At 39.3% G+C, this 24,680-nt stretch overlaps 2 protein-coding genes across 7 annotated transcripts; one reads left to right on the top strand and one right to left on the bottom strand.

Annotated features, from left to right (window-relative positions):
* On the bottom strand, positions 1–6,712 carry DHCR7 (7-dehydrocholesterol reductase). 5 transcript variants are annotated; one of them, XM_025150648.3, is made up of 8 exons: positions 6,677–6,712; positions 6,267–6,367; positions 5,378–5,600; positions 4,160–4,250; positions 3,254–3,467; positions 2,632–2,836; positions 2,046–2,177; positions 1–1,494 (listed from the first exon to the last, which is right to left on the bottom strand). In XM_025150648.3, exons 2-8 carry the CDS (start codon positions 6,359–6,361, stop codon positions 1,030–1,032), a joined length of 1,425 nt encoding a protein of 474 aa, XP_025006416.2. In that variant the 5' UTR covers positions 6,362–6,367; positions 6,677–6,712; the 3' UTR covers positions 1–1,029. The 5 variants fall into 5 exon arrangements, with proteins under 5 accessions (XP_025006416.2, XP_040556717.1, XP_015141682.2 ...); XM_040700783.2 differs by having other exon boundaries at positions 6,454–6,700; XM_015286196.4 differs by having other exon boundaries at positions 6,521–6,700.
* A 228-nt stretch (positions 6,713–6,940) lies between these two features.
* On the top strand, positions 6,941–24,659 carry NADSYN1 (NAD synthetase 1). 2 transcript variants are annotated; one of them, NM_001006465.2, is made up of 21 exons: positions 6,941–7,069; positions 7,149–7,209; positions 7,342–7,458; positions 9,339–9,392; positions 9,762–9,851; positions 11,037–11,088; positions 11,650–11,738; positions 13,212–13,329; positions 14,258–14,389; positions 15,082–15,156; positions 15,336–15,460; positions 15,643–15,691; positions 16,032–16,134; positions 16,828–16,996; positions 17,368–17,503; positions 18,621–18,727; positions 19,490–19,621; positions 20,081–20,150; positions 20,994–21,122; positions 21,771–21,947; positions 24,177–24,659. In NM_001006465.2, the coding sequence occupies exons 1-21, from the start codon at positions 6,985–6,987 to the stop codon at positions 24,228–24,230; spliced, it is 2,124 nt and encodes a 707-aa protein (NP_001006465.2). In that variant the 5' UTR covers positions 6,941–6,984; the 3' UTR covers positions 24,231–24,659. The 2 variants fall into 2 exon arrangements, 1 of the variants encoding a protein (NP_001006465.2); XR_001466498.4 differs by lacking the exon at positions 24,177–24,659 and having other exon boundaries at positions 20,081–20,179; positions 21,771–21,924.
* Positions 24,660–24,680: the final 21 nt, after the last annotated feature.

The following is a 24,680-nucleotide window of genomic DNA, read 5'->3' as shown; positions in this document are numbered from 1 at the left end:
TTACTTTACAAATGGTGTATTTATGTGAACATAGCTATCAAGCTCATTACAAACATAGTTAATATTCTGATCCCTCTTTTATTTGTGCTTCCTTTCTGCATTCTTGAATTTGCTCCTTGGGCTGTATTCTTTTAAGAGTTCCTTTTGAATCCTGTAACTTTGAAAGATAACTATTAACAAGAAAAGAATCAGCTGAAAGGAAAATTGGCTGTATTTCTTTTACTTGTCTTCAAACTAAGCTTTTACTTCTCAAACTATTACAAACATCAAACATTATTTTAGATAAAAAATGACAGCGAACAAAGTTTTCTATCCACAGTAAAGAAATCAACCTATACTCAGTATCTTCAAAAAGCAAGTTTGGTTTCAGTATCACAATAATAACCACTTGGTCACAGACCACGTATCTCCAGTGCTAACAGAATTATTGAGCCATACCAATTTACAGCAGCCTGCACAAATAACTTGGGAGTCAGATTACACCAATCTTCTGAAACACCAGTTTAGATATTTCCCAGGTTAACTTCTTCAAAAGAGAAACCAAAGCCTCCTTCAGAGCATTACCCACTGAAGATTATGACTGTCACAAGCAACCATGCTGTTCCGTTCCTGAAGTGATCACACCATTTCCCTCCTCCTCTAATTCACTGGTAACTGGCTTCAAGTACTTGGCTGCTGTGAAGAGTGAGGCCTCCTCCCAGCACTGGAGAGATTTCAGAAGCCTAAACGCATGCAACTTTTCTTCAATTCCAAGGTAGTTCTGAGAGAAGAAAGAAGAGTTCCTGGTAAAACAAATCTTTCTAGAGATGTCTATTAAAAAGGCCAATTCCGTGCCTTGTTTAATTTATTTTAAACAGTCTGCCAGCTTACTAGAAGCATGTTCCTTCGGTACATTAAGGATAGTTTTCCAGGCACCTTTTGTTCCCCAGAGAATTGTGTCTTTTCCAACATATTTTTGTTAGTTTAAGTGTGTGAATAAGCTCTTTTCATTTAAAAGAAAGTTTGTTTCCCTCAGATTCTGTGTCAGCCTTAAAACAGCCCTGGTATGAGCCGGTAGGGTACTGCAGCAGTGTAGCGTTTCCAATCTTTCCCGTATTTGCTATAACAACGGTGTTCATCCCTAATGCAACGGTGAGTTAGCAGAATAGTCATATAAACAATGTAGAAGTAAGGCAAGATGTGTTCAAACCCACAGGTCAGACAATAGGCCAGGGAGCCCATCAGATCTCCAGTGTAGTTAAAATGGCGTGCCCACCCCCAGAACCCCGAAGTCAGCAGCTTGCTGTAGTACTTGGTCCCATCTACAGACATGTAGGAGCATTCAATGTAGTCAGGCTTCTTCCCCCATATCTTGCAGTTGCCATTGGTACGGCGGAAGAGATCTTTCTGGTGGTTTGTCATTCTGAAGATGTAATAGCCAACCAAGCCCAACGCCAAGATCCCGATGGCATTAGCTGTGCAGAGTTGCACAGGGTGGTAAACCAAATATAAACCCTGGGAGACAGAACAGAGACATTCAGTGATTTACTTCAAAAAAAAAAAACACACACGGGGTGCTAGATGAGTTCTTTGGCCTACAGTGACCAAGAACAGAGTATTAGAAAGAGCATGAAAATTCATCCTATCAGTAATAACATGGAATCTTTTCCAGGAAATCCTGTGTCATACATCTCCTTTCTTTCCACTGTTGCATCTCTTAGGTTACACAGGAGAAAGGGAGAAATAGTGAGGATGCTGACCAAATGGGAAAGGGGGAGGAGGAAAATACAAACCAATCAAATGACCGTCCAACAGAAAGGAGTATAGAAAGGGACTGAAGGGATTTACAAAAAATATGCACATGAAACAACAGACAGTGACAGAAAGAGGTACAAAAGATGTTAATTTTATGCAGGGACTCCTACAATAGAATTATTACAGAGAGTGTTGTAAAAGTATTCAAGCTGTAAGGAAAGAAAATAAGATAAACAGCAATCTGCTAGAGATTTCCATTTCTGGAAAGCTTCTTTCCTTTTAGCCCAAACACCAGTTTAGCCTATCTTTACCTGCAGAGTGTAGAGGTAAGGCAACCAAACACAGTCTCCCCAGCCCAAGTACCATCCAAAATGATCGTGGCAGATATCAATGGTTTTCAAATACCAGGCTTCATTCCAGAAATAGTCCAAAACATAAATACCCTGAAAAAGAACGATTCTACATTAATAACATAACACTGTGATCTGTCATCCTGTTTAACAGTATCAACCTGATCTTTCTATGCTGTCTTGTGGTTAAGATCTCAAAACTAACCTGTGTTTTTAACACCTCAATGATAGAGTATTAAGAGGAACGTAACATATATAGGAAGAACTATATTACCTTTGTATAGCTAGAACAATAACAAGCAAGCGAAGCAGCGTTAACCAAAATAAGTAACACAACTATTCTCCTTGTACTAACAGATACACTGGATTATTCCCAGCAGCCTTCTGAATGAAAATGTGCAAAGAGGCAAGTCCCAGCACATCGTCACTGCATGACATTGGTTAGGCCAGGAAGAACACTGTAAGTTCAAATTCAGTGCAGGAATTTTTCCTACTTAATACTAGTTTATTTTCAAATCGATATCTCATTCTCCTCCTCCCAATTTACCTGAAGGACATTGACAAGGATCATTGAGTTGGTTACATGACCATACAGCTCCTGCTGTTTAGCAGCATAAGAAAGGTTAATCAGAGTCCAGGCTACAATACCAGGGCGTCCATTGAAGAACAGCTTGAAATCAAACCACTTTCCTATTCGAGGGTTAAATTCAATCCCCATCATGTAGTCGTAAAAGAAGTTGCCAGTGAATTTGCTAGAAAATACAAAAGATTAGAAATTTATGTAGTTATAATAAATACAAGTGCTTAGTATTCCAATTATACATTTCAAATTATTTCCCAAGGTGCTTAATGTAAAAGCATGTCATGCTGTGTAAGGTCACACAAATTGATCCAACCAAAGCATTTCATTAGTAAAAGGTCAATTTTAGATTCGGGGGCAACCTAGTTTAAACTTGGTATCACTTTTCAGTGCTCCAACTACAACCTTACTTGTTGTACACATGCAGGACAGACATATTCATGACGCTGAGGCCGCAACAATTACTTGACGTGCACCATCCTCTGTGTTTCATGCTGCATGTCTTTGTTAAGTACAGAATCACAGTTCTACATTGGCCCAGCCGTGTGTCTGATTTCCTAGTACACTTCTATTACTAGAAAACACGTACCAATCTTTGGCATTAGTAGGGAAAAAGTAGCCTTTAATCATTGCAAATGTGGAAACCACATATCCCAGGATATTGGCACACCACAGGAGAGGAATCCAATTGTCAAAAATGATAGTAGGTGAGAAGTAGTGGAAATAGTAGGCATTTGCAAACCAAAGTACATGGGTAATGATCCAAGCTTGGAGTCCATTGATTTCATACTTATTTACTACACCTAAAAAGCAAAGAAGAAAAAAATATATCAATATTACTGATAACTCATTAGTACAGTTCTTAACATGGACATGCATACAGTACACAGAAGGTCAACACCCCAGTGCTTGTGAAAAGAGCAACTCTCCTTACCTGCCTTGAACGACACCTTCTCAACCTTAAGGTGCTTTTCTGAGTTTCATTATACTCTGCTATAACCTCTTAGACTAAGCTTTTTCTTCACTCTCTTCACAAAACGGTGGATTTGCAACCTCACCTGAAATTTACTAAGGTTTCACATTACCCTTTGCTCACATCACACACTTCACTCAGATTTTGCAAGTAACCTTGGCTAAAATAGGTGTGATTGCATTGTCAGATACTAGCAATAGTCTGCTGTTGATCTGTAATTTTGCTGCTTACAATCTGTATTTTTCCACTGCTGCTACACTGCTTGCTGTATTTTCTTTAGGCATGAATCACCTAATTGCACAACCAATAGTTTTACTAGCAGTAAGAGACAGAAATTCTACAATGTATTCTAGAAGAAGATGAATGATTTGTTTGATTACTTTAAATAAACATACAGAGAGTGAAAACATTTATGTCCAAGTTTCCTCCAGATACTCATAGATTATTAAAGATGAAGTACAGAAGGGCTATCATTCAGAAAGAATATGAGTATGTTTTAGTATATTCCAAGGAAAAGCTTACCAGCAGGAGTGACAGCACCTTCTTGTACACCTCCTACATATCCGGGAAGAAACTTGTGGCAGAAGTCAGGAACAAACACATACAAAATCACCTAGGAGTGACAGACATATTAACAGTAAAAAAGGGAGAAGACAAAATCCCCAGATGCTGTTTCATACACGTAACAGAAGATAACACTCAGCAGTTGCAATTAAGTACTCAATCAACAAATATTGTAAGATTAGCATTTGTGATTTTAGACTGGAAACATGTTCCAGCTACTAAACAATTTTAAAGATGCACTTCATATATGATTATAGCCCTTTTTTCGGTGGGGAAGGAGGACTGTTGCTAACTAGATTTGGGTCCTCATCCTTTAATTTAACCTGTTATATGTAAGTCACTTTCCAATTTGGAACAATGGCAGCAGTTTGCTAAGTCTGAGGATATTTTACAAAGAAGGTGTAATTCACAAGTAAGTACTCTTTTACAGTCTGCCTACAGAAAATTCCAGTCCTCCCACAACGAGTTTGATATATTTACTGTGTATTAATTTAAATATATCAGTATTTTTGTAATAGGGCTGCTTTATTTTAATAAACTGCATCATCTTTGACTCTTGTAAAACTCATTCAAGGCATCTGAGTCTATATTTGTATAAAATAGTTATATCACAGAGCATCTGCAGGAGCAAACAATACTGGGATTCATCTGGGAGCATTATTCTCTGGCTCACTGCTGGACACAATGAGTTAGTGTGGTGTTATATGAGACTTGACAGAAAGAACAGCAATGGTGGGGCAACCTCTCACAGGTAAAGCAGAACTGGTATCCTGAACATTTAAGATCCAAGTAACTTCCTAGTAATTCTTGACATTTTCATCTGGCAGATTACTTTTCAATTACCGTAAGCACTCATAGGGTTCCAATCAGTTCTGCCCTTGTTTCCTGTGAAGAACAGATGCATGCTTGCACACACATATGCGATCCTACTTTATTCAGTATTGTGACTTACAGTTCTACAAGTAATGTGACCCATCAAACTACAGTGGTGTACTCTTCTGACACCAGTGTCCTACACATTTGTTTTTTCAAGTGTGCAGTTTGGATTCCAAGAAGACACAGAAAGTGATAAGCAGAAAAAGTAGAAAGACAGTGTGCCATTCTATTATCTTTCATGTAAATTAACAAAAGAGCTGTTTTTAACAGGAACCACTAGTTCATAATTCAGTAACACACCTGGAAAGCAACCCAAGCAGCATAGATTCCAGCAGCCGTATAAGTCAGTGAAGGGGTCTTGTTCCAGATGTCAGACAGATGTTTATTCCCCATAAGCAAGTTGATGAGTGGATCAGTCAGAGAGCACTGGTACTGGTCGCAGGACATGATGAAGTAATACACGATAAGCGGTGCAAATGCAAGTAGGAAAAGAATGCTTGCCAAGGAAAACCAGTCTACCTCCCTGTAATCAAGAACAGAACTTTTTTTTTTTCCCAGCTTTCAGTTAGGATAGTAGTTCTCATTAAGTCAGGTATTTTTATTCTTTCTAATGACAGTCACAGGTGTAACTGGTAGAGGGTTCAGTTGGAAGCAGTAACAGAATCACAGGAACATTCTGCAAAGCTTGGAAACACAGACAAGACAGGCCTTCAACAGCCAGAAACTGAACATGCTGCAGCACCAATGTCTGCAGAAGCAACCCATATAAACAGCCATGGCTGTTTCCAGCTGCATTGTATTAACGCTCTAATAACATCTGCACTACACTTTGACAACATGGCTCTTAAGTCTTGCTGCGGCAGGTGTCAGCTGGCAACAGCACAGATAGAGGTTTGTTTTCCAAAAGGCAGCAAATATTTTGTTCCACCTTTGAAGAAACTACAAATTGTCACCCATTTTTAGAACACGTTTTCCCTTCTTTGCAAGAAGGGCTGTGTCGTAACCCAAGCTGTCTGACAAGTTCCACGTTAGAAACCTTGAGGAACTCTTTCTTAGCAACTGATACTACATCTCATTATCATTAGCACTGCACCCATCTTTTAATAACAGCATGCAGTTCAAAAGCAACGTGACATCTATAAAAGAAAGAAATACATGTGAAATACAATGACAGTTGAGCTCCTCTCACCATGCTCTTCCCCACTGTGCTTGAGGAGCCTGAGCACCATTTTGGGCACTTTTGTGATTTCTTTCTTCAGACTTTTTCTCCCGATGGGCAGCCATGGCGTTCTGTGTGAAAGAAAAGAAAACATGCAGCATTACTCCAGCTGTTCTCAGTGGTTTTTTTAGCTGTATAGGTTGCTAAAAACTCTCACATAGCCTTCAATTACAAGAAGCTTGGGAGCAAAGATGAGAATAAAAACATCTTTCCTAAATCCTTACGTCTCGGCCTGACTCCGACTCTCACCCTGTGCTGCCCGGCTATCAGTCCTGCCTGCTGATCCGCTTATCTCAGTTTGTATTTTGAACATCCATCCAACGTTCACGCTACCTGTCTGCAATTCCCACGGCTTCCACAGCAACACCGGCGTCTCTCACCTCCTCTCCTCAGACGGAGGCTCCTAGGCCCCGCCCCTCATCGTCTCTTCGACCAATCCGCGCGCGCTCTCCCCGCCCTTGTCTGTGGTTCCGGCCAATCCGCGCCGAGCTCCCTCCCACCCCACGCTGCCTCATTGGCGGAGCGCGCTCAACCCATGGGCGGAGGTGGTGGGGTGGCTCTGGAGGCGGGAATGGAGCAGACTGCGAGGTGGGCGGGGCTGTGTCCGGACGGCGGCCTGTCAGTCCGCCCCGGAAGTGCGCGCTGCCCCGGAAGTGCGGGCCGCTCAGGCTAGGCGGTGGGACCTGCCATGGGTCGGGCGGTGAGCGTGGCCGCCTGTGCCCTCAACCAGTGGGCTCTGGATTTCGAGGGCAACGCCGAGAGGATCCTCCGAAGTGAGCGGGGCGGAGGCGGCGGGTCTGAGTGGGCCGGGCCCTCGTGTCTGCGTTCCTGCTTAAACTGACTGTTTTCCAGGTATTAGCATCGCCAAGAGCAAAGGAGCTAGATACAGGCTCGGTCCAGAGCTCGAAATTTGGTAAGGGCCCTTGGATTATTGTCTGCAATGAGTTGTGTGCACTGTGAGATGTCTCTTCTGTGGAGAAGTTTTATCCCATGACCACAGTGCTGATACAGCCTGAATCTTGTCTTTCTTTTCCTTTATATGCAGCGGTTATGGCTGTGCAGATCACTACTATGAGTCCGATACGCTCCTGCACTCTTTTCAAGTGCTGGCAAAGCTTTTGGAGTCTCCAGCTACTCAGGATATTATCTGTGACGTGGGAATGTAAGTCTTAAGTGCCTAGCTGTAGCTAGGATGGAGGGGTGAGCCTTTTGAGAGCATGAGCAGGTGCTTCTGGATAGTCAGGGCTTTGCCCCAAACTTGGAAACACATCTTAGGAATTACCGTACTTCCCACTCTGGTCTTCACCAGAATAACTGTGACATACAAAAGGTTTTCTGAAAGATAATCCTTTAGAATCATAGAATTGCTCAGGTTGGAAAAGACCTTGAAGATCATCAAGTCTGACCGCAACCTAACAGTGTGGTTACATACTGCCCTAACTCAAACAGCTCTCTGCTAAATCATGTCCCTGAGCACCACATCCAAACAGTTCTTAAGCACATTCAGGGATGGTGACTCAACCACCTCCCTGGGGAGCCTATCCCAGTCCTTAACAACCCTTTCTATAAAGAAGTTTTTCCTGATGTCCAACCTAAATCTCCCCTGACGCAACTTGAGGCCATTTCCCCTTGTCCTGTCAACAGTGAGAAGAGACCAACACCACTCTCACTGTAAGCACCTTTCAGGTGTTTAAAGAGAGCAATAAGGTCTCTCTTCAGCCTCCTTTTCTCCAGACTAAACAGCCCCAGTTCCTTCAGTCTCTCCTCATAGGGTGTATTCTCCAAGACCTTCACAAGCCTTGTTGCCCTTCTTTGGACCTGCCCAGCACCTCATTGTCCTTTCTGTACTGAGGTGCCCAAAACTGAACACAGTACTCAAGGTGAGGCCTCACCAGTGCCGAGTACAGGGGCAGGATGACTTCCCTAGTCCTGCTCACCACACCACTCCTGATCCAAGCCAGGATGCTACTGGCCTTCTTGGCCACCTGGGCACACTGCTGGCTCGTATTCAGCTGACTGTCCATCAGTACACCAAGGTCCCATTCCATCAGGCAGCTTTCCAGCCACTCCTCCCCAAGCCTGCAGGGTTGCCTGGGGTGGTTGTGACCAAAATGCAGGACCCAACACTTGGCCCTGTTGGAACTCATAGAGTTTACCATGGCCCATTGATCCAGTCTATCCAGGTCCCTCTGCAGTGCCCTTCTCCCCTCAGGCAGATCAACACTCCCTCCCAACCTGGTGTCGTCTGCAAACTTACTGAGGGTGCGCTCAATCCCCTCATCAAGATTATTAATAAAGATGTTAAATAGAAGAAAATTCTGGCTTTTCTTTTTCTGGAGGATGGGAGAGTGAGATTCCTGGTAGCTCGGCCCGTTGAGAGAGTAGAATATTTCTTGAGAATCTAAATTACTGGGACTTACTCCCATGGGTAAGCTTTTGGATAAGGCCTTGGGTTATGTGCAAAACAGAGGATTCTATAAATTGACTGTCTTCAGGAATTCTACAGCTCGTGTGGCATGCTTTAAGCAGCAGATATCTTTACAGGCAGTGTACATGTATGGCATGATCACTGAAATCATTGTAAGTCAGGTGCCAAGAGCAAGTTGTGATATACTGTGATTATGAAGTTAACGTATGTATGTGTGTGTGTGTTAGTATCATTGTAAATAAGCATATAAGGCTACCTTTTCCTCACTTTGAAGTAGCCTAGTAGTACTGGGGGGAGTCAAGCTTGGTTAAGCTAGGCCAGCCAATAGCATGGTTGTGGTCTGTGTTTCTCAGGTATGTCAGTGATCTGGTAGCCACAGAGTGTATCTGTGACTGAAAAAAGGGCCAGTAAATACGACTTTTGCAAACATTAGGAGTTAAAACTTCATACGTTGTTACATTTAATTCCTTCCAGTGATCTAATGTAGAAGTTTTATCTTAACAGTCCTTGTGTAGTGGAGTAGATTCTGCAGTGAAGTTCTTGTTTTTATCTTTTCTTTGAACATTTAATCTAATGAGCTTAGCCTCTGCTAATTTTGCTCCTTACTTTTGCAGGCCCCTTATGCACAGAAACGTTCGCTACAATTGCCGAGTGATCTTTCTAAATAAGTAAGTAGTTCCTTATGTTCTTTTGCAACACAAAGCAGGAGGATATCCTTTCCGAGACCTGTTTGGCCTTCAAGCAGGATTCTTCTGTGCAATCTAATGGATTGGAGTTGTTTTCCTGTCTACTTTCCATTATCTCTTTTTTTCTTCTGTCTTTGTGTAAACTAAATTTCCGCTGTATTCTGAAAGACACTTTGGAGAGCCTGGAAGCATTCAGTCAGAAACCTTTAAAAGGTTTTTTTATAGCAGTTGTTTACATCATACTAGAAAAAAAAAAGAGTGACTCGATTTTCATCAGTGTTCTTATTTTTGTCTTATTTATCCGCACATCAGGTCTTCATTCACCCTTTCTGTTTTATTTTTTGTTTCAAGAAAAATCCTTTTAATTAGACCGAAAATATCATTGGCAAATGCAGGAAACTATAGAGAGCTTCGATGGTTTACCCCATGGAACAAAGCAAGGTAGGCTGGCTACTGTTAAATTGTGTTTAAAAAGCACAGCTTTTCATTTGCATCTACAAAGCAGAGGGAATGAAATGTCTATTGCAACGTATCAGTGCAGCTACATGGAGAACAACAAGACAGAATCAAGAGAGCTGCATAATTACGGTTCACTTGAGCTTAGTAAATGTAATCAAACTCTGAACTAATAAGCTTGAAGGAAAACTGTGGCTAAGTGATCTTTCTATGTATAGTGCCATCACTTTCCTTTTGCATGCTTTCTAACTTGATGCAGTTTAGGATTGGAGGAGCCCGTGATTCTTGTTTATCTTCTTGACTGCTGCATCCTTTTCAGTATTGAGCTGGGAAACAGTGCGAGATGGATGAGCTCAGTTAGAATATCATGATTGTGGAGGATTGATGTCCCATACCTAACTATGTAGCAAAGTGATGCACGCCTCTAATGCTGCTTGCTCATTCTGTAGTCTAGGAATGGAGTTTCTGGGAGTCTGTCCTCTTAAATACCAGTCAGTTCTGGATAAGTTCACAGTTACTCATGCAGAAGCACTTCAGAAAGATAAACTTTTATTGGATATTTGAAATTTCTGTGTGTTCTTTGTTGGGTCTAGTTAATACCTAGAAGGGTATATTATAGAATTATATTATTATAGAATTATAATATATGTATATAATATATTATTATAGAATTATAATTATATAATTATAGAAGCATGAGAGCTCTGCAGAGGTTATTGTCATTGCAGTGCAACCTCTTAACTCTTGGAAGGGTGATATAATTATTTCTGTTCATTCACCTTAAGCATTGTTCAGGCTTATTTCTCTGTAAAATCAGGATGAATCCCAAAAAGGTTTCTCACTGAAGAAGTCTATGTCAAGCTTTAGCTTTTGCCTGAAGACTTTTTGTTTGAACACGTAACTATTCACTGGAAAATACGGATACAAATAATAAGAGGCCAGAAATAAGCAACCTAGCACAGTTACAAAGACTTAAGCTTCTAAATTTTGTTTTCTCATTGTTTACCATGCATTTCTGAAACCTTCCTGGAAAATATGAAGGTCTTCCTTTTTTTTTTTTTTTTTTTTTTTTTAAACATACAGAGAATCCTGTGCAACTGAAGTGCAATTTCTTTATTCACCATTATGATTTATATAACCATGTATTCACAGTTTATAAACCTTCCTTAGGCATGTAGAGGAGTATCTCCTACCAAGGATAATTCAGGAAGTGACAGGACAGGTAAGTTTTTAATGGGTTCTTTTCTTTTTAACTTGAAGATTCAGCACTCTAACTGCAGAGCATTTGTGACATAAAATAGCAGAACACGAAATCCTTATGTCAGTTGTTGCAAATTCAGTGTTTTCAGTGATAGTTGTCAGGCTAATTTAACTTAGCTTATATTAGTATTTAGTAGCCAATCAAGTGAGTCTTAAATTTGCCTCAGGTTAATTCTCCCTAAAACATAAACGTGGTTCATAGTTTTAGGTGGTCTCTCTTTTGTAGAACGTTTAACTCAAAAGCAGCTGTCCTGACTTGAAGTGAAGCACTTCACCTGAATAACAGTGAAATTTTAACATGGAATATCAGTATAACTCACACATTTGCAGCTCAGATTTTTGTTTTCTTTTTTTTTTTTACTTAAATTTGGCATAACATAAAGTGCTTTGTGATTGGTAATTTGTCATTCCACAGAAGTGAGCATTCAGTTGTGTTCTAAGTTTGCAGATAATTTTTTGAATTGTATGAAATAGATTCTTCCATTCCATGGAAGTAAAAATGTTCTTGCTTTTTTTTTCTCAGGACACCGTTCCATTTGGGGATGCAGTTCTAGCAACCAAAGATACCTGTCTAGGGACAGAAATATGTGAAGAGCTCTGGGCGCCAAACAGGTAAGGGAGAAGAAGTGGAAAATAAACTGAAGCATACCTTGGATCTGCCAGAAAGAAATGTTTCTGTAAAAATCTGCTCAATATTCCTTTATGTAGCGTATCTTTAACAAAGTGTCAGTAAATTCAAATATAATGAGAAGCAAGAAATATATCATGGGTAAGATTTCAGTAGAGGGGTTCAGATTTCTTGGTGCTTCTTGTTTTTATATAAAAACTTCTCACTGTTATCTGCTACGTGCCTTGTTCTGGAATTTCTGCTTGGAGAATGTGGCAGATCTACCAGAAACTGAGAACTCTGTTTACAATCAAAACATTTAATTTGTTTTCTTCATCTTAAAGAAGTTGGATAGGTACTATTACAGGCCTGTATATAGCTCACTTACACTCATAAAAGTGTCGGGGAAAGTCTTCTTATCCTTTTGGAATTGCATGGATGTAAATGAGAAGCTTGCATTTCTCTTGTACCAAATTCAGATAGCTCAGGTCATTTTCCTGATGAAGGCTTTGTTCTCGGTGATGACCCTTGCCAAGCTACCATTAGATATGTTCAAGTGGATGGATTAGTTCTTGAGGAAAGTGGATAATTATTGATCAGTAGTAGAACAACGAGACTGTGTTTCTGTAAAACCATTAATCAGCTGCAGAAGTACAAAGTTTAGAGGACAGGAGATCTCATTCTGGTGGAAAATCGTAAATCCTCCTTGCGTCAAAATCAGTGTTCTTCCTCAAATGAATGAGAAGTGGAATAAGCCGTTCTTTCATAATTTTATTTGACATGTAAGTCTAATTTCTGGGGTATCAATTCTGCCAATAATTATAGTCCCATGTTATTCCACTTACTATACTTGTCTCAAAAATTTGAGAGTACTAGTAGGTCTCATCATTTTCATAGATAAATAGAGCTTTGTTGCAATTGTTAAGTTAGAGCTTAGGCTCCTGCATTACTTAGGCTTACGTCACTTTGATAGATATCTATTTATCTATTAGCTTAATCCTTCTGCTTTGTATTTTAACCAACATCATATGATCTGCGAAGAATATGCAGAAGGAAGCAACTAAAGGTCATTAACAGAAGGGAAGCCCTGGTGCCCTTAAGTAACGTTTCTGTTATTTAGTTCCTGTTACAATATAAAGATCTTCCCAATGACAAAATCCCATTAAGAAAGGTCAGATAGAGGAGGGGAGAGGAAAACAAACAAACAAACAAAATGTTGTGTGGAAGCTGTTGTCATTAACACAAAATAAATGAAATGTTCCAGATGTCTTTCCAAATCTTCCAGTTCAAATAATCAATTTCCTTATAACTGCAGTGTGTGTGGCATTTTATAGACAGAGATACTGTGACTTCTTGTGTGAGCTGAGATAAAGAGAAAACTCAGTGACGTGTGCTGTATGTTTGTTAGTGGTTTTAAATGGTACCTACAATGCAGAGTGATTGCCAGCTGAATTTTTTTCTGCCTTTTACTTTGCCAGCCCTCATATTGAAATGGGACTTGATGGTGTGGAAATTTTCACTAACTCCTCGGGGAGTCACCACGTGCTGCGGAAGGCTCATACCCGTGTGGATTTGGTGAATTCTGCCACAGCAAAGGTACGTTTAAGGATGGAGAGGTGGAGAAAAAAAGTGTCTTGTTGTGCACTTGTTTTCCCTCCAGAACAATTTCTTCTTCTATGAGCTTGGTGGCTATGGCAGACCTTGTTAGTTTCTTTGTTGTTGTTGTTTTTTTCCTCCTTTAATCCTGAAATTACCTCCTCTGATTGAATCAGCTGCTGGGCTACTGTGCTTTGAGGAGTCCTACTGTGTGTAATGCTCTCATGTGAAGCACTGTAATGGTTTTCAGCTCTATGACCCCAAATGCCAGAGGCTGTTAGAACCAATGATGTTGAATCCCCTGCATACAGAGAAGCAAACAGTTTGGAAGGCTGTTAAATGCTCATTCTGCATGAAGAACAAGCTACCAGTGACTCTGCTTGTTCTCTGCATTCATCTGAGCCGAAGCAGTCCCCTCCTCGTGCTTCATGCATTGAAGTTACGACTCATTGCCAGCTTCTGTTTCAGTCTGTGTATGGAGATATTTCCTGGCACATGAAAGATAATTTTGGATGGTTTTACATTTCCTTAAATTCACTGTTTCTTTTCTGAGCTTTGTTCATGTGGCAACATTTTCTTGGAGAAATAGCAGGGAGGGAAAGTAGAAATCAGTATGTAGCCTTAGCCATTAATTGTTATCTTTGTTCTTAAAATTGATTTTATTTTTCTGTTGAAATCTCAACAGAGATTTCTGTCTCCTTCTGTCTCATTTTTTACTTTGTTCTTATGCTATTATCTGTTTATATTGTGTGTAATAGTGTGTAAAGTACTTTTTCAAATGAAAAGAGTCTAAGCCCTAAACCTTTCACAACACAGAGTATGAGAAGGACTCAAACAGAGGAAAAACATTTTGTCTTTTAACATTATCAGGTACTATAGTCACTACATCCTGAAAAATTGTTTGTCTACTTGTTTGTTTTCTTCCCAGAATGGTGGAATATATATTTTGTCTAACCAGAAAGGTTGTGATGGTGATCGTCTGTATTACGATGGTTGTGCCATGATTTCTATGAATGGAGAGACAGTTGCACAAGGATCTCAATTTTCACTCGACGATGTGGTAATCCATTAGCCTATAATTAACTGAAGTTACAGCTGAAGTTAGTAGGGCTACGTTTACGCTCAAGACTTTATGCAATATCTAGTGATATTGGGTTTGTCTCAGAGGCAAAAAATACATGTTTCTCCTGTACTATTCAACTAGTTGAAAGGTTTTTCCTAATTAAATTGCCCAGATCTACGGTAACTGTCCTGCTTTTGCCAGTAGAGAAGGACTGTCATGGTGGAGAAACTTAGAGAAAGTTTGTGCATGTAATCACCATGTTTAGGTCAAACTATTAATTATATTCATGTATTCAACAAGCAAGTGTGAAGATTGCAGTGTTCTATGTCCTGTGTTGGTAGACAAAGAGTTCTATAGGTTGATCTTTTCTTCAAAAGCTCCTTTCTCAGTAGATGTGCTGTTGCAGCTGTAGGCTTCATTTTCTGTGCCATGCTGGTCACTTTCCCCAGCATGCTTCTTGACTTTCCCTCCAGTTCTTTGCTGCAACTGATGGTAAACCCATTCTTCAGCCACCTGAGAAGTGCTATCAATTTGTTATTTTTGGAGTATTCTAGTGTACCTTGTGAATTGAGGCAGTTGTGTTTGTTTTGTAATGTAAGTAATTGAACTGAGTCAGAGATGACTTGTAAAGAGAGTGTAAAGGTCTGTACTGGAAAAAGTCACTGCATTTTCCTTCCCCAATGTTTCAGGAGGTGCTGGTTGCCACACTGGACTTGGAAGATGTTCGAAGTTACAGAGCAGAGATTTCATCTCGTAACTTGGCAGTAAGAGTTCTTTACAGACACTGTTCTTAAACTCTACCGAGTTTGAATAGTTATTTCAAAAAACATTTGCATGCTTTGATTTTTCTTCCCCTCCCCTCCAGCATTTTATTTATCTGCAGTTTTATAGGCATATGTTACATTAAAATTTGTCTTTTCAACTCTTCTGTACTATTGCTTAGGCAAGTAAAGTGAATCCCTTTCCCAGGATAAAAGTGAACTTTGCTCTGTCATGTTCTGATGATCTCTCTGTACCTATCTGTGTGCCAATCCAGTGGAGGCATCATAGTCCTGAGGAGGAGATCTGGTAAGTACAGTACGGGTAATCTGTTGCTTGAAAACAATTTTTATAAGAATTTAAAACTAATGGAGATGAACACAGTATCTATATTTATATTTAAGAAAGTGTCTCATTGGAAGAATTGAAAGTTGAGTTGCTCAGGCCTCATCCTATAACCCTCATAAAACGAGCGTATTCTGTGATTTCAGCCTTGGTCCTGCATGTTGGCTCTGGGACTATTTAAGGCGCAGCAAACAGGTAAAAACTGCTTTTTGTTCTTACCATGTACACATTCTTCTGTGGTATACAGGCAATACGGGTTGCTATCCTGTGCTGCTGCTAATGCAGGGTGACACTGTTAGTCCAAGGCACAAAGTTACTGGTAGTTCTTTCAGACTTAAAATAGTAAGGGAAAGCATGCTTTTCAGACCTCTTCCTTAGGAGTCATGCTTTCTTTGAAAACAATAGTCAAATAAGGAAGGGGAGTTTTTCCATGGATGATTCATGTCTAATTCATTTACCAGGATGTGTTTCTGAGGTAAAACACACATTTTTCTAATTTTGCGTTTTGGAACTTCTTCCTCACTTTGTTTTCAAGGCAGGATTTCTTCTACCCCTTAGTGGTGGAATTGACAGCTCTGCTACAGCTTGCATAGTATATTCTATGTGCCGCCAGGTTTGCTTGGCAGTCAAGAATGGAAGTAAGTAGATATGCATGTCTTGCTAACGATGTCTATTAATGGTTGAGGGCAAGTTAGCATAAGCTAGGTGCAGTAGGTGCAAGAGTTAATTAATGATAAACTTTTGCCCACTTGTTTTAATGGAACTCTTGCATCTCTCCAGAAATTCCAGCAAAAACAGAAGTCCAACTTTCAAGTTCTTTGAATTGGCTTCATAGCTTACATTTTGGGTTTAGAATTGGTTGTGAAACTGAGACCAGTTTCCATCTACGGTATTTTTTAAAATGTTGGCTGATACAGTTTTGGGAATTCAGTTTATCATGAGGTTTTCCTTTTCCTGTTAAATTCAACACTGTAAAACACGGTTGGGCACGATTTGAGCTCTTAAACTTGGCCTTGAATAGACTGTGTGTATTAAGCTAGTCCCTTGTGTGTATAGAATTACTGTTTCTGTGGAGCTTCTTTAAGGGACAGAACAAAGGGATTTAATATTTCCACATTCAAAATTAGAAGCAGGCTCATTAATTCTTTTTTTTTTTTTTTTGAGTATGAAAATATCCTAAGATGCTTGGAGAGTTAGATAGTCAGATGAAGTTACCTTGTGAGGGACAATGTAAAACTTAATTGGAATACAAGAAACAAACAAGGTATTTCCATACCCTGGGTAGCAAGAGCACAATGATATCTGTTACTGTTTTATTTTTTTTCCTTCAGATTCAGAGGTGCTGGCTGATGCACGCAAGATTGTGCATGATGAGACCTACATCCCTGAGGATCCTCAAGAATTTTGCAAGCGTGTCTTTACCACTTGCTATATGGCCAGTGAGAACTCCTCCCAGGATACTCGCAACAGGGCTAAACTTCTGGCTGAGCAAATAGGCAGGTAGAGATTGGAAACGGATAGAAAAACTCATGTTCTGGCAAAAAAAAAGAATAAAAACACAACAATTTGCATATAAAACTTTCAAAACCTAAAATAGGGAAGAAAGGAGAGCAACGTGTATGTGTGTTAAGTATGAGCATTTCAGATATTATTTAAATGTGTGAATGTGAGGCATGCTGGGAAGCGTTTGATAAAAGAAAAAAAATTGGAAACAGACTCAGGAAAATATTAGCCTTTCCTAAGACTTTTCCTACCTGATCTGAGTTGGGAGCAGCCTTAAAACATCATTCTGTGTTTTCTTATTTAACTTTAAGGCTTCTTATGTAGTCAGGCCTTAGTAGCTGAGTCACTTCTGCTTGAATTCTTCTCAGCTATCACATCAACCTGAACATAGATGCGGCTGTGAAAGCTATTGTGGGAATTTTCAGCATGGTGACAGGTCGAACTCCCCGTTTTTCTGTCTACGGAGGGAGCAGAAGAGAAAATCTGGCACTGCAGAATGTGCAGGTGTGTTTCACGTAGGCTGAATCAGGTCAGACCCTTTGTTTGAAGTACTACAGAATGGTAGCAGTAGCACTGGGGCCCTTCCTCTGAATTGCTTTGAAGACCTAAACTCACTGGGGTGTGTTCCTGAGGATTCATGGCTTTCCACTAAATGCTTATCTGCAGCAGAAATCTCCAGTCCTGTGCACCTTGGAGAAGACCAAGATAACTGTTGCTTGTGATTTTTAAAATGCCATAGGATGGCCAGGAAGAAATAGTATGTGTCTGGATCTCATCAATAGCATTGGTCTGTATGCTGTTTAGGAAAGCATTCCAAAAGAAAGTTGCTAGGTCAGGAAATGAGCAGTATAGTATTCTTATAGATGAGCCATGAGTCCAGTAGGATTGTGGCAGAACAAGACATTGCTAACATATAATAGACTTTCCTCTGGTGAATATTAGCAGCTTTTCATAGGCACTGTGTGATGCTTACTCATTACAATTTGTAGACCTCTGCTTCAGAAGGTAGTTTTTGTGGTTTTTGTTCTTTTAAGCCAAGGACTTGACCTTTCTTCCCCTGCTGCTATCAGAGAACTCCATAAGCAAACACTGAATCTTGTATCACCTTTTTTGACAGTGGCTTAGCATCAGATAGTTTGCTTAACGTCACACACAGTTGGAGTCAGAGCTGGAGATTGAATTTCATGTATCTGTTGAGTAGTGTTATTTCCCTTGGAAAAAGTGAGTTTCAGAGTGGGGACAGAAACAGTTTTAGAGCTCTTGTGTAATAGAAAGTGTTTCCCTCTAGTACCGTATAGGTGGATATGTTAGATGGTTTATCTGCATGTTTCATCATTCATTTATCCTTGTCAGTGCGTGTAGGAGACAGAGAATTGTAATATCTCTCAGTTCTACAACTCAGAGTAGAATAAACTTTCCCAATGATGCGAGTCTGTGGCAGTAGCAGAAGCTGAACCTGGCTTACACAAGTGTGTGTTCAACATCCCCTCCTTTGTCTTCCTACAGTAACGGTTAGCCCTCTGATATCTTGTTCTTTATGGGTTTGTTTAGAGAACTGCTAATTACATATGACCAGGAAGATATATTGCTTTTAAATATTAAGTTTTATTTTGATTTGTAGGCTAGAGTAAGAATGGTCCTTGCCTACCTGTTTGCTCAGCTGACACTTTGGACTCGTGGGATGCCAGGGGGGCTTCTGGTGCTAGGATCAGCCAATGTGGATGAAAGGTTGGTAAAAGCTACAAATCTAAAACCAAGTGAACCAGGAACAAATCAGTGCAGTTCTTTAATGCCACCAAATTCCAGAAGAGTATGCACAGAAGAGGTTGTTTTTGTGGTTTTTTTTTTTTAAGATACTGATAGCAGTGAAATTGGTTATTTAACTATTACCAGTAGAATGGCAAAATTATGTATTTTTCAGAAGCTTAAGATGAAAGTATTCTTGTAATTTTCCAATAAACTGCTAATATTTCTGTAGCAAGTTTCAGTAGAGCTTAGATCTGCAGTTCCCAAGCTAGCCTTCCAGCCCATTATTTGGTGTATTTTCAATTACACTATTAGAAATAACGTTGTGAACTTTGAGTTAAAAGATAGATGTTAAAAATCTGGAGTGCTGCATTTAGAGCTGGCTTTTGGGAGATAAAGACTGTGGCACTGATGATCTCAAAAGGTTGGAGGGTAGTGTGTATTGATTCTGTGGGAAGTTGAGATTTTGTGTTTTTAATTGGCCAGGACAGTATCTTAACTGGTTTTGCAATAGGTATGTTGATCTAGCCCAGGCAGTTTCATAGTGCTTTCTAGCTGTTCAAAATATCTTCCTCCTGGCAGTACCATGGCGTTAGGATAGCTCTGTTTCAGCCAAATGCCTCTTTGTCCCATGTGCTGACAGTGTGCAGTCTGTTCTTGGTTTTATACCACGTATATGATTTGTCCAATATAAGCTGTTATTGTGCAGATGTTACATCATTGTTATATAAAACTTTTGCTCAGTCTTCGAGGTTACTTGACTAAGTATGATTGTTCAAGTGCTGATATCAATCCCATTGGTGGAATCAGTAAGACTGATTTGAAGAACTTCATACAGTATTGCATTGAAAACTTCCAGCTCACAGCCCTCAGAAGGTGAGTAGTGAAGCAGTGATGCTTGGTGGCTGTATTTGCATGCTGCATTTTGTGGATTTGTTTGTGTCCATTTCTTTTCTACTAAGATAGCTAAGTTGCAGTAACATTGCAAATGCTGTTAAAGAAGTCTTCTGCTCATCCTTTTGTTTTCAGATAATTGTGTGCAATTACACAAGACCAGTCTAAATGGCTGAAGGCTGCAAATGCCAGCAGCCTTAGGAGTGACTGTATGCAAGAACTTGTGCTAATCCCATTAAAGAAACATTTTGAACAGATTGAATTAAGGAAAGATGTTTCATGTTTTTGATACAAACATAGCTTTTTTAAAATCTGGGACAGCTTGCAAGTAACTCTTTTGCAGATTATGCCCTCTGAAGGTTTTGAGTAAAGCATTTGATTTTTAATAAACCAGTTTGTATTAATGAGACTGGATAGATTTTTTTTTTCTTCCTCTTATAGTATCATGGCAGCTCCACCTACTGCAGAGCTAGAGCCCCTGATGGATGGACAAGTGTCTCAAACTGATGAGGTAATAGGCAGAGACTTAGAAATGCTCTGGTAAGCTTTATCCCCACACTTGCTTTTTGTCCAATTGCTGTTTGCTTTTGTATGTATCTGTGCTTATCTCCAAGTGTGTAGTAAATGTCTTGAAGCCACTGACAAGGCTTGGTGTCTTGCACCAGCATTACCTACATTGCCAACAGTCTCTAAAACAGCAAATCAAATGTTTGTTGTTGTGATTGTTCTGTTTGTTTTACTTTGAATGATTTTTTATTTTGGGCACTTAAATGGATGGCCGTTCTGAAATGTTTCCAAAATGCAGTTTCAGAGTTACTTAACTTCAGAAGTGCCTGTTAGTGCCTTTCTGTTGTTGAAGTTGGTTGATGTTTAACCCCTGGCCTCTTCTCCCCATTCCCTCTTTTTTGCTATCTACTTACATAAGAGAGGACTGGTAAGTGTGACAGCTATTTACCATGGCTGTAGGTTATTCACCTGCAGGATATTATAAAACTTCTTTTTTTTTGGTAAAGGATTGCTTAATTAAAATTTCAGTTTTTGTCATTAGGAATTATCCTACTGACATATACTACATCTAAGCTCCCAGAAGGGAAAATGAACAAATCTTTCTCTGGAAATGCTTTCACTAGCCAAATAAAATGTATTCCTTTAATGTTCTGAAATCTCATATTTCAGAGATCCCAATTCTTTTCTTCCACTTCTAATACTAATCTTCTGTTTGTCTTTTTGAGCACTGAGAATTTCAGTTTGGTGTATCTTTGATTAAACTGGGTTATTGTAATTGCTCATAAAACTACTAATTGTAATTTAAATAGTCTTTTTTTTTTCTGTGACTTTCTGTGTGTGATTTCAGGCAGATATGGGGATGACATATGCAGAGCTCTCAATCTATGGTAAATTAAGGAAGATTGCAAAGGCTGGACCATACAGTATGTTCTGTAAGCTGATTAATTTGTGGAAGGAAATTTGTACTCCAAGAGAGGTAATGCACAAAATTAAATCATGTAATGTCTTTGCCAAAATAGACTGTTTAAAGAATGGTCAAATGAAATTCCTTTCACTTGAAAGAGATGGTTTTATTATTCTCCCGTATTTAGAGAGATCCTACAGCTGTAACTGAATATGCTGGTAAAGCTTGTATTGTTCTCTTAAATTAATGTGGTTTGTTATATATGTTAGAAATTGTTAGAACAGTATTTGGGAAACTGAAAACAATTGCTACAGAACTGTACCTTCAGGCGAAAATTATACCTGAAATCTGTATGGCTAACTGCTCTTGAAGCTTTTGGATTATGTATTCTGGATGTCTTTCCCTTTTTGGCATAAAGGAGAATGTTCAGATGGTCACCTGAATCTCAGAGGCTAGTGCTTACTGTTAGATTTCTTGCAGAGCACTTCTCTGTTGGTAAATGTTAGGCACAGAGACCGAGGTGGTCTGAAAATAGTCTGAAATGCCTCTACCTGAAGGAATCATCCACAGTGATTTGTAGCGGTGGGTAACTTATGTACGTGTTAGTGGTGGAAAGTGGGTGTGTAGAAGCTAGAACAGTCTCTAAGATGATGTTCTCATCAAAAATTGTAAATTTTAAGGAAGTTTGGCTGACTGAAAGCTATATTCTTTGTACGCCAGGTGGCATCAAAGGTTAAACATTTCTTCAGGATGTATTCAGTGAATAGGCATAAAATGACCACCCTCACTCCTTCCTACCATGCTGAAAACTACAGCCCAGATGACAACCGATTTGACCTGAGGCCTTTCCTTTATAACACCACCTGGTCCTGGCAATTCAGGTGTATAGATAACCAGGTAAACATTCTCTGCTTCTTAGATGTTTTTGTTCAGCGCTCTCTCAATGGGGTAAACTCAGTTCTTGTCAGTCTCCCCTTCCAGCATTTTTTGCACTTCAGCTGCTTTTACGAACATATTTGTACACATAATAAAATGCTACTTAACTTGTCTGTTAATTGTTGTTGTCAGCAAGGCATACTGTAATAGTGTTTCCTCACCCTGAAACCTAGAATAAAAGCTACTGTGTGCAGCATGTTTGTTTTGTAGGCCTGCATATTTTTTTTAACAGTTGTGAACTCTTTCTCACTGAAGATCAAGAGAGAGTTGTGTAAAATATTTTTATAACATCTGGTCCAAAATGCAATTTAATGCTTAAAAGAAAGGTGATTAAGATCTTCTAATGATCTAGGATATCATTAGCCTTTAACTCAATTTTGTATGTAGTAACATTTTTGCATGCAAGAGTATTAGCCATTGCAATTAGTTGCTGAAAATTACAAGTCAAGCTTGGGGAATAATCTGTTATTTGGGGAGCAGTAACTTGAAGTGATAATTGTTTATGATGGATAGTCTTCTGCATGGCTGGAAAATAATGACTCACAGTAATGAGTCAAGTCTGCTGTAATCAAGAAAGGGAATATTGTCAGAGTTTCTACTTATTGTACATATTCAGCTAATTACTCTAGGATGATGTCTTACTGGTAATTGGGATCCTGGAACTTAACTTGCACTTAAGGGTGTCCTTTTTTTTTTTTTTTTTTTTTTTTGGTATAGTAACAGGATGGTGATTATATGGCATAAACTCTAAATGATATTGTGCTGCCAAAAAACACCTTTACTTTGGCAATCAGTGCTGGGTCTTCTTGTAGAAGAATGATGCTACCTCATGCCCATTTGTGAAGAAAAACTGGTTTGATTGTTAACAGAAGGGAAATCTTTTGGATTTGTGGAAAACAGTTTTCCACTTATATTATTTTATACATACGTATATCAAGTTGATTCAGTTATCCACCCTTCTAAAGTGCAAAATTCCTTCTATATATGTTGTAGAAGGAACAGTGGTAAGACAAGAAGGGTGAGATGTGCCTGCAGGGAATTATCATACTTGCCATTGGAGTCCTAATGCCATTAAGCTCTACATAGCTGAGTGTTCCACCTGGGTGAGGGAATCTTGTGCAGTTTAGAATAATAACCCTTGGAGCTGCAGTGGCACTGTCTGCAGCTTCGGGTTTTGAATTATGGCTGGCATAAGGATGTATGGCCAGAGCAAGTAATTTAACAGCTTCTAGTAGCCAGAATATTAATTGCTGTTTTAATAGCTGGTATCATTTGACTGAACAGTAACTTAGCTCAGAAGAAAGCTGGTGTGACCGTCTCCAAGGATTAGTTATCTGCAGTCTGTTTCCTGCTTTTTCCAGTGCTTACTGGTCATACCACAGTAATAGGCACATTTTGTGAAAATAAATGTCTGCCAAGCTGAGTATCTGTGTAACCATTTCATGACCAGTAACAGATGTTGAGGAGAGAAGATATGAATACTCTACTTACAGTATGATTTTACCTTTATACTTTTATTTTATTTTATTTTACTACCTTTATATTGTGGGAACATAAAACTGGACTTTCCAGAGCCAAGGATACCATACTGACCCATTGTGTTGTTGCTGTTGGGCAACTTTCCCTGAGTTTGTGCAGTCTTTTCTGAAGCTATTTATGTTGTTAGTCATAACAGTAAATGAACTAAATGTAAAGTAACTCAATTTCTTAAGTCTTAAGAAGAGTGAAGGTCGGTCTTATTAAGATGTGTGCATCTGTGTGAGAAGCATTTCCCTATGTTCATTTTTTTTTCTAGTTTTTGTTATGGGCAAGGTTCTAGCTTATGGCCTAATCTGATCTGACATTTGTCATTTAAAAGGACTGTTTTACCTTCCTTTCTATTTCTCCTGAGATGGCTTTGGTGCTTTCTCCTTGGTCAGCCAAATTAAGTCCCCAAGCTGCCTCAAAAGTAGGAATGGATGGGAGCATGCAGCTGGGGGCAGCTGAGAAGATGTGCAGGAAGAATGTTTGGGTTTCTCTTTATACTGCAACTAACAGCCTGTTCACTTCTGTTGTCCCCCAGAGCACATCTCACTGTCAGTTTCTGATACATCTGAGCTCTGTGCTGGTTGGAGATGAAAGTCTGAAAATACCAGAGATGTTAAATGCACCTTAGTTTTACTACTGAATCTGTTTGTTTTTATCTTTCAGGTGTCCCATCTAGAAAAAAAGGAAGGAATATCTGTAGCTGAAGATACGGACTGATTTGCTTTCTTGTTTAATACTGGTAATTAATTGGTCAAACGGGATTCAAAACTGGAGTGTACTGTGATGATGAGGAGAGGTGACCCAAACAATTGAAATGAAGGTCTTTTTTACTCCTCTTTGATTTGTCTCTGGTTTGTTCCCAGTACACTTAAGCCCTAGTCTAGCTAAAGAATCATTCATTAAGGATTTTCATCAGCTACTTCAATTAATTGCCTTTAATTGAAAATATTTGGATAAGCTCATCAAACATAAAAGCAGGGGAGTCTTTTGAAAGTGCATACACATACAATACTGTTCTTGTTTGGAAATTATTGTTGAGTAATATTCAACTGAAAGAATAAAACTGAAAGCAGGTCTGGCACGAGCTGTGGAGGGGTGGGGAAAATCATTTTCCTTGGCAATAAACTTCTACTTTTGTAATGGTAATTTACTCTGTTCTTATTTTAC

This window comes from Gallus gallus, chromosome 5 (assembly GCF_016699485.2).
Source record: "Gallus gallus isolate bGalGal1 chromosome 5, bGalGal1.mat.broiler.GRCg7b, whole genome shotgun sequence".
NCBI classification, from domain to species: Eukaryota; Metazoa; Chordata; class Aves; order Galliformes; family Phasianidae; genus Gallus; species Gallus gallus.
The sequence above is the reverse complement of the archived record's forward strand: the minus strand, read 5'-3'. Positions and strand labels throughout refer to the sequence as shown.